Here is a 9,566-nt window from a genome sequence, read left to right as displayed (position 1 = left end):
AGTCAGCCTGTCAGGCAGCACTACATTGAGAAGTAATTTAGTCAGCCTGTCAGGCAGCACTACATTGAGAAGTAATTTAGTCAGCCTGTCAGGCACCACTACATTGAGAAGTAATTTAGTCAGCCTGTCAGGCAGCACTACATTGAGAAGTAATTTAGTCAGCCTGTCAGGCAGCACTACATTGAGAAGTAATTTAGTCAGCCTGTCAGGCACCACTACATTGAGAAGTAATTTAGTCAGCCTGTCAGGCAGCACTACATTGAGAAGTAATTTAGTCAGCCTGTCAGGCAGCACTACATTGAGAAGTCATCCAGTCAGCGTGTTAGGCAGCACTACATTGAGAAGTCATCCAGTCAGCCTGTCAGGCAGCACTCCATTGAGAAGTCTTCTCAGGCAGAACTATCAACAGATCCCAACTCATTCATTCTTGTCTTCAGGGCAAAGGCACAGGATACTTGGCGGATTTGACCTTTGATCTCTGTGTGAGGCGGCATGCCTTGTCTGTGTCGAGGAAGGTAGTTGTTCAACATGGTGCGCCCGATGTCCATGGTGTTGGCCCCCTCACTCACGATGACACAGTCGTGGGGCAGCAGCTGGGAGATGTGGTGGAACACTTGGTAGTAGTTCATGGGTGTTGTCGACTGTAGAGCTAACTCCTGGAGAGAGAAACACAATCAAATCAGGAGTGGTAGGTACCCAAACAGCAAAGTTGTTGGACCTGACCGGACGGGATCATACATGCCTATGACAAGACTCAGAATACATCTGTACCATAATGTCTTCTACCTGTTGGATTTAAGAGCAATACTACATCTGTACCATAATGTATTCTACCTGTTGGATTTAAGTGCAATACTACATCTGTACCATAATGTATTCTACCTGTTGGATTTAAGTCAAGTTATTTCACAGATAACAAAGAGTCAGTAATACAGACACACAGGCAGAATCTAACATGCTTAGGTCACAGATCACAGGTCACAGACGGACACACCAACACACCTTTGTCACCTTTGTCATAGCAACCATCTTCTCTTTCAACGTGGTCCACCATTCTGTATCAGCTGGATACCTTCAGCCATCTTTATGAACGTCCTCCAGGAGCTGAACGTAAAGATGAGGAGTAGAAACTAAACAAACTGAATCAAGTACAGATGTAGGATCTTAATTTGATCACCTTGTTGCAGGAGAACTTTCCTGCAATGCAGGACATTTAAAACATGTAGTGTATTTGAGGTTTAAAAAGGCTTCTGAAGTTTGTACTCTTAGAAATGTCAGACATCATTTTCCCTATCAACCCTTACATAAATGTCCATTCATTATAATCCATATAATAACTCACATTGCTATGCTGCAGGACAATCAATGCTTGTTTCTTTAAAAAAGAATATGCAGATATAGGGCAGATATTAGATGCCTGTGTTGTGTTACCTGCTTGACAATAGCACTGATTTCCCCCAGGACTGAGTTGTGTTACCTGCTTGACAATAGTATTGATGTCCCCCAAGACTGAGTTGTGTTACCTGCTTGACAATAGTATTGATGTCCCCCAGGACTGAGTTGTGTTACCTGCTTGACAATAGCACTGATGTCCCCCAGGACTGAGTTGTGTTACAGGCTTGACAATAGTATTGATGTCCCCCAGGACTGAGTTGTGTTACCTGCTTGACAATAGTATTGATGTCCCCCAGGACTGTGTTGTGTTACAGGCTTGACAATAGTATTGATGTCCCCCAGGACTGTGTTGTGTTACCTGCTTGACAATAGTAATGATGTCCCACAGGAGAGCAGCAGCAGGTTGCACGTTGTTCCCCATCTCCTCAGCACACAGATCAACCTTGACATTGACCTTGACATAAATAACGTACGTGGAACGTTACTACAACATACCAGCAACGACACGACAGGAAGAGCGCCGTGCGTGACACATGTAACAGCAGCTGGAGGAGTGGCCAAACCTCAAGCTAAACACAACAGAAATAACCAGGCACCACCACATAATGCTAAGGCTGACACACACACGTTCCCTTTTATAAACCGGGTGAGTCGAGCCCTGAATGCTGATTGGCTGAAAGCTGTGGTATATCTGACCGTATAACATGGGTCACGTTGAGGGAGGAGGTCAGAGACCTGGCCGTGTGGTGCCAGGATAACAACCTCTCCCTCAACGTGACCAAGACAAAAGAGATGATTGTGGACTACAGGAAAAAAAAGAGGACTGAGCACGCCCCCATTCTCATCGACGGGGCTGTAGTGGAACAGGTTGTGTCCACATCACCAACGAACTATCATGGTCCAAACACACCAAGACAGTCGTGAAGAGGGCACGACAAAGCCTATTCCCCCTCAGGAGATTGAAAAGATTTGGCATGGGTCCTCAGATCTTCAAAAAATTATACAGCTGCACCATCGAGAGCATCCTGACTGGTTGCATCACCGCCTGGTATGGCAACTGCTTGGCCTCCGACCGCAAGGCACTACAGAGGGTAGTGCGTACGGCCCAGTACATCACTGGGGCCATGTTTCCTGCCATCCAGGACCTCTATACCAGACAGTGTCAGAGGAAGGCCCTCAAAATTGTCAAAGACTCAAGCCACCCTAGTCATAGACTGTTCTCTCTGCTACCGCACGGCAAGCGGTACCGGAGTGCCAAGTCTAGGTCCAAAAGACTTCTCAACAGCTTCTACCCCCAAGCCTTAAGACTCCTGAACAGCTAATCATGGCTACCCGGACTATTTGCACTGCCCCCCTACCCCATCCTTTTACGCTGCTGCTACTCTGTTAAGTATTTATGCATAGTCACTTTAACTCTACCCACATGTACATATTACCTCAACTACCTCAACTAGCCTGTGCCCCCGCACATTGACTCTGCAACGGTACCCCCCTGTATATATAGCCTCCCTACTGTTATTTTATTTTACTTCTGCTCTTCTTTTCTCAACACTTTTTTTGTTGTTGTTTTATTCTTACTTTTTTTGTTTAAAATAAATGCACTGTTGGTTAAGGGCTGTAAGTAAGCATTTCACTGTAATGTCTGCACCTGTTGTATTCGGCGCATGTGACCAATAAAATTTGATTTTATTTTATTTGAGCTACAGTTCATTGAGGGAACCATTAATGCCAACATGTACTGTGACATACTGAAGCAGAGCATGATCTCCTTCATTTCGGAGACTGAGCCGCAGGGCAGTATTCCAACATGATAACGACCCCAAACACACCTCAAAGACGACCACTGCCTTGCTAAAGAAGCTGAGGGTAAAGGTGATGGACTGGCCAAGCATGTCTCCAGACCTAAACCCTATTGAGTATATGTGGGGCATCCTCAAACGGAAGGTGAAGGAGTGCAAGGTCTCTAACATCCACCAGCTCCGTGATGTCGTCATGGCGGAGTGGAAGAGGACTCCAGTGGCAACCTGTGAAGCTCTGGTGAACTCCATGCCCAAGAGGGTTAAGGCAGTGCTGGAAAATGATGGTGGCCACATAACATATTGACACTTTGGGCCCAATTTGGACATTTTCACTTAGGGGTGTACTCACTTATGTTGCCAGCGATTTAGACATTAATGGCTGTGTGTTGTGTTATTTTGAGGGGACAGCAAATTTACACTGTTATACAAGCTGTACACTCACTACTTTACATTGTAGCAAAGTGTCATTTCTTCAGTGATGTCACATGAAAAGATATACTCAAATATTTACAAAAATGTGAGGGGTGTACTCACTTTTGTGAGATACTGTGTGTGTGTGTGTGTATATATATATATATATATATATATATATATATATATATATATATATATATATATACAGTGGGGGAAAAAAGTATTTAGTCAGCCACCAATTGTGCAAGTTCTCCCACTTAAAAAGATGAGAGAGGCCTGTCATTTTCATCATAGGTACACGTCAACTATGACAGAGAAATTGAGAAAAACTTATTTTCCACCATAATTTGCAAATAAATTCATTAAAAATCCTACAATGTGATTTTCTGGAGAAAAAAAAATCTCATTTTGTCTGTCATAGTTGACATGTACCTATGATGAAAATTACAGGCCTCTCTCATCATTTTAAGTGGGAGAACTTGCACAATTGGTGGCTGACTAAATACTTTTTTCCCCACTGTATGTATATATATATATATATATATATATATATATATATATATATATATATATATATATACACAGTGGGGGAAAAAAGTATTTAGTCAGCCACCAACTGTGCAAGTTCTCCCACTTAAGATGAGAGAGGCCTGTAATTTTCATCATAGGTCAACTATGACAGAGAAAATCACATTGTAGGATTTTTTATGAATTTATTTGCAAATTATGGTGGAAAATAAGTATTTGGTCAATAACAAAAGTTTCTCAATTCTCTTTGTTATATACCCTTTGTTGGCAATGACACAGGTCAAACGTTTTCTGTAAGTCTTCACAAGGTTTTCACACACTGTTGCTGGTATTTTGGCCCATTCCTCCATGCAGATCTCCTCTAGAGCAGTGATGTTTTGGGGCTGTCGCTGGGCAACACGGACTTTCAACTCCCTCCAAAGATTTTCTATGGGGTTGAGATCTGGAGACTGGCTAGGCCACTCCAGGACCTTGAAATGCTTCTTACGAAGCCACTCCTTTGTTGCCCGGGCGGTGTGTTTGGGATCATTGTCATGCTAAAAAGACCCAGCCAAGTTTCATCTTCAATGCCCTTGCTGATGGAAGGAGGTTTTCACTCAAAATCTCACGATACATGGCCCCATTCATTCTTTCCTTTACACGGATCAGTCGTCCTGGTCCCTTTGCAGAAAAAACAGCCCCAAAGCATGAAGTTTCCACCCCCATGCTTCACAGTAGGTATGGTGTTCTTTGGATGCAACTCAGCATTCTTTGTCCTCCAAACACGACAAGTTGAGTTTTTACCAAAAGTTATATTTTGGTTTCATCTGACCATATGACATTCTCCCAATCCTCTTCTGGATCATCCAAATGCACTCTAGCAAACTTCAGACGGGCCTGGACATGTACTGGCTTAAGCAGGGGGACACGTCTGGCACTGCAGGATTTAAGTCCCCGGCGGCGTAGTGTGTTACTGATGGTAGGCTTTGTTACTTTGGTCCCAGCTCTCTGCAGGTCATTCACTAGGTCCCCCCGTGTGGTTCTGGGATTTTTGCTCACCGTTCTTGTGATCAGTTTGACCCCACGGGGTGTGATCTTGCGTGGAGCCCCAGATCGAGGGAGATTATCAGTGGTCTTGTATGTCTTCCATTTCATAATAATTGCTCCCACAGTTGATTTATTCAAACCAAGCTGCTTACCTATTGCAGATTCAGTCTTCCCAGCCTGGTGCAGGTCTACAATTTTGTTTCTGGTTCCTTTGACAGCTCTTTGGTCTTGGCCATAGTGGAGTTTGGAGTGTGACTGTTTGAGGTTGTGGACAGGTGTCTTTTATACTGATAACAAGTTCAAACATGTGCCATTAATACAGGTAACGAGTGGAGGACAGGGGGAGCCTCTTAAAGAAGAAGTTACAGGTCTGTGAGAGCCAGAAATCTTGCTTGTTTGTAGGTGACCAAATACTTATTTTCCACCATAATTTGCAAATAAATTCATAAAAAATCCTACAATGTGATTTTCTGGATTCTTTTTCTCAATTTGTCTGTCATAGTTGGCGTGTACCTATGATGAAAATTACAGGCCTCTCTCATCTTTTTAAGTGGGAGAACTTGCACAATTGTTGGCTGACTAAATACTTTTTTTCCCCACTGTGTGTGTGTGTGTATATATATATATATATATAACCATTGATATAGATAGCTTATACGCCAATATCAACACAGTAGTAGGGATAGAGGCAGTTAGAACACTTTTCAATAGGTTTCCAGATAGGGATAGACTGGACAACGACATATTAGAACTATTAGAGATCAGCCTGACGAGCAATGACTTCAGGTTTAATGGTAGGCACTACTTACAGGTGGAGGGAACAACTATGGCTAAGAAATTTGCACCTGCATATGCACACGTTTCACAGATTTCATTAATATTCTCAATAATCACCACGCATCAATTCAAGTTAAATACACAATAAATCCAATGGAAGTACATTTCTTGGATACAACAGCCTTCTTCAACCAAAACAATGCAACACAGAAAACATTACTCACCAAAGTATACTTTAAACCTACAGATACACATGCTCTACTCCATAAACACAGCTACCATCCAAAACACACTTTCAAAAGGTATAGCGAAATCACAATTAATTCGCTTCAATAGAATCTCCTCCCGTCAACAGGACTTGACTGGGACTTCATAGGCACAGCATCCAGACTGATAATAGGAGATTCCAACCTCAACAGAATACCCTCATTCAATAACCCAAACATACAAATCGACAGCTACCCAGGTGCAAATATTTATCATTTTGCCAAGGTTCTGAAAAAGACACCTGCCAGGTGTTTCTCTAGGTGGGTATAACCAACAAGTACCATGATCCCTACCAGACCTCCCTCAAACAGCTGGCAGACATGTATAAAGAAGCAAAAAACACTTTTCCAAATGCTATTATTTATATCCCTATCCTTAACCATTCAGTTCCTCACCCCAGTGCAGAAACGCAACCTGAAAATCATGAATGGATACATCACCACACAATTCCCAACCCTCCAATTCCATACGTCTCCAGATCTGATACACTGGACAACAACCACAGCAAGACTGATATTAAATAACTGGTGCCAGCATTACATTTACATTGACTTCCATCCACAGCTTGGACAATCATAGCCACACCAACAGAATATTTTCACAACTCTTTCCTTCTTCCCTCACTGTTGCTGCCACAGCCACTACCTCAGATCCCCCAGCAGAGGGCAGAACTACACCTGGTTTATCAAACATCAGACAGACACAAAAGACAATCTCACCCACATAGAAAGAGAGGCCATAAAATAATTTAAAAACAACCCACAAAATATACCGAAACCAGCAGACAAAGGATCAAAAATAGTTATAATAGATAAACACCAATACACATACGAAGCAAACAGACAATTATCCAACACTAAAGCAGTTTGCTTGGTTCTGATTTAAGGGTTTTTATAAAAATCGTACAAAAACCATACATCATAAATCATTTCATTTTCATACAATCTTTGCATCACGCCACACCTCTGTAGCTCAGCTGGTAGAGCACGGCGCTTGTAACGCCAAGGTAGTGGGTTCGATCCACGGGACCACCATACACAAAAAATGTATGCACGCACGACTGTAAGTCGCTTTGGATAAAAGCGTCTGCTAAATGGCATATTATTATTGTTATTATACTCACTCCAGAATCCTCTCACCCTCCTCTTTACACCACCCCATCACTATTAACCAACCAACCAACCCCATCATAATAAGAAAACATTATGCCATTTAGCAGACGCTGTACTTACTGTCATGCTTGCATACATTATACGTGGGCAGCCTCGGGGACCGAACCCGCTTCCATGGGGTTACAGGCGCTACGCTCTACCCACTGAGCCACATAGGACTACGAAAAAATCAAGAAAAATTCACATGATATATACCGACCCAACCATAATAATGAAATACTTACTTTCCAGCATAATTTGCAAATAAATTCATTAGAAATCCTACAATGTGATTTACAGGATTTTTCTCATTTTGTCTGTCATAGTTGACGTGTACCTATGATGAAAATTACAGGCCTCTCATCTTTGTAAGTGGGAAAACTTGCACAATTGGTGGCTGACTAAATACTTTAAGTGACCCGTAGTTACAAGAGCTAGCCAAATCCCTCAGATTAGCCACGTAGCTTTGAATGGACTCACCCGGCCGTTGGTGTCTCTTCCGTAGCCGGTAGCGTCGCTCTTTCCCGGCGAAGTGGTTCCGTAGGAGGCTGACTGCAGCAGTGAATGTAGGAGCCGATCCAAGCGCTCTGAAAATCCTCTGTCCCTCAAGGCAGTGACGGAGAAGTGCTGTCCTCCGCTTGTCGGAGATTGTAGAAAAGTCCATAGCTTCGAGATAAGTGTTTAAACTTTCAAGCAGGGACGGCCTGTTCAATAGGGCGATATGGGCGACGCACTGCCAAACGGGAAAAGGAAGGGATTTTTTTTCTAATCAATTATATCACGGCAACAGTAGTTATCAGTGTTGTAATCTATACGTCTGATCTGCCACAGTGCCACACTGCCACTAAATGTCGAATCAGGCTAAAGTCGTGCTTCAAATGGCTCCACCCCCTTTTTGGGGCGATTTCAGTCAGATTGAAAATCGCCCAGAACTTCTGTCATAGACTCCCATGTAAAATCTATTTTTTTCAAATTTCAGAGCCTTCAATACAATCTCAATGGGTGTCTGTGGGCTTGCACTTACGCGCTTTCGTCACATGAACGTAACTAAGAAAAGAGAGGGTAGCAGCGTCAATCAATTCACTACTACTATCAACATGGCTAGGCTTCAGTGCAACTCGATTGTGTCTTTGAAAGAATTTCCTTTTTGTCTGCGAACAAATGAAGATAAATTGGCAACGAAACAATTAGGACCTCCCAGACCAAATTTAATAATTCAACAGGTTTCTACTAAAGGGGGGAAGTCCTACACCCGAGGATTTTCCAAAAAAATGGTACGAAACGAAAAAATAACATTGCCACTCAACTGGATGAGGGATACAGGCTAGCTGTCCGCCGCCACAACGATGAGGTTAGTGTTGATAATCACAAGTTTACTGGAGAACTGAGACCAAGTAGAGACTTTGGACAGGGTGGATATGGTTATATTGCGATATTGTCAATACAGTATATCGTAAAGTATCACTATGTAACTCGATTTCTTTCACCCCAATCCCTCAAATTAACGGTAAATAACTGAATTGTTTGCCCCACATTTAGCTAAGATGATTAGCTAGCCAGCTAAAATGTTTTATTTAGTTAGCAGTCGCATCTACAATAGTTTACTGTCAATAACATGTCTCCAAAAATGACGTGGTGTCTCCAATTGTGTTGACATTTTACAATTGCGATGCGCATCCATGAGTATCCACTTTCTGTAGCTCAGCTGGTAGAGCACGGCGCTTGTAACGCCAAGGTAGTGGGTTCGATCCCCGGGACCACCCATACACAAAAATGTATGCACGCATGACTGTAAGTCGCTTTGGATAAAAGCGTCTGCTAAATGGCATATTATTATTATTATTATTCCAGCCTTGTGTAGGTCTCCAATTTTGTCCCTGACATCCTTGGAGAGCTCTTTGGTCTTGGCCATGGTGGAGAGTTTGGAATCTGATTGATTGATTGCTTCTGTGGACAGGTGTCTTTTATACAGGTAACAAGCTGAGATTAGGAGCACTCCCTGAGATCAGTCAATAAATGATTCTGGTATTGACTTATATGCTGCCCCTGTCTTCATGTTGTTGCTGGACATATCTTTTTAAAAATGTGTGTAGGTCACCTAAATCATCAGAAAAATTGCCCCTCCTGAGAATTTTTTCAGGAGCCGCCACTGCTTTCAAGCCAGTTATTCCACTGGACTGGAGGTTCGCCAGGCACGGCAAGTAATGGT

The 9,566-nt window shown here is 42.7% G+C and overlaps 1 protein-coding gene across 2 annotated transcripts; it reads right to left on the bottom strand.

Moving 5' to 3' along the window:
* Positions 1 to 99: 99 nt before the first annotated feature.
* Positions 100 to 1,871, bottom strand: LOC121565420 (2-hydroxyacyl-CoA lyase 1-like). 2 transcript variants are annotated; one of them, XM_041876092.2, is made up of 3 exons: positions 1,754 to 1,871; positions 1,003 to 1,104; positions 100 to 656 (listed from the first exon to the last, which is right to left on the bottom strand). In XM_041876092.2, exons 2-3 carry the CDS (start codon positions 1,027 to 1,029, stop codon positions 390 to 392), a joined length of 294 nt encoding a protein of 97 aa, XP_041732026.1. In that variant the 5' UTR covers positions 1,030 to 1,104; positions 1,754 to 1,871; the 3' UTR covers positions 100 to 389. The 2 variants fall into 2 exon arrangements, with proteins under 2 accessions (XP_041732026.1, XP_041732027.1); XM_041876093.2 differs by lacking the exon at positions 1,754 to 1,871 and having other exon boundaries at positions 1,012 to 1,054.
* Between the last annotated feature and the right edge of the window lie 7,695 nt (positions 1,872 to 9,566).

This window comes from Coregonus clupeaformis, unplaced genomic scaffold (assembly GCF_020615455.1).
Source record: "Coregonus clupeaformis isolate EN_2021a unplaced genomic scaffold, ASM2061545v1 scaf1551, whole genome shotgun sequence".
Taxonomy (NCBI): Eukaryota; Metazoa; Chordata; class Actinopteri; order Salmoniformes; family Salmonidae; genus Coregonus; species Coregonus clupeaformis.
The sequence above is the reverse complement of the archived record's forward strand: the minus strand, read 5'-3'. Positions and strand labels throughout refer to the sequence as shown.

Bases quoted from the DNA above. Each gene is read 5' to 3' on its own strand.
- LOC121565420 (XM_041876092.2), bottom strand. From the start codon at position 1,029: ATGGTTGCTATGACAAAGGTGACAAAG. The intron at 657-1,002 runs GTGTGTTGGTGT...TTCTCTCTCCAG, and splicing joins CTATGACAAAGGTGACAAAG to GAGTTAGCTCTACAGTCGAC.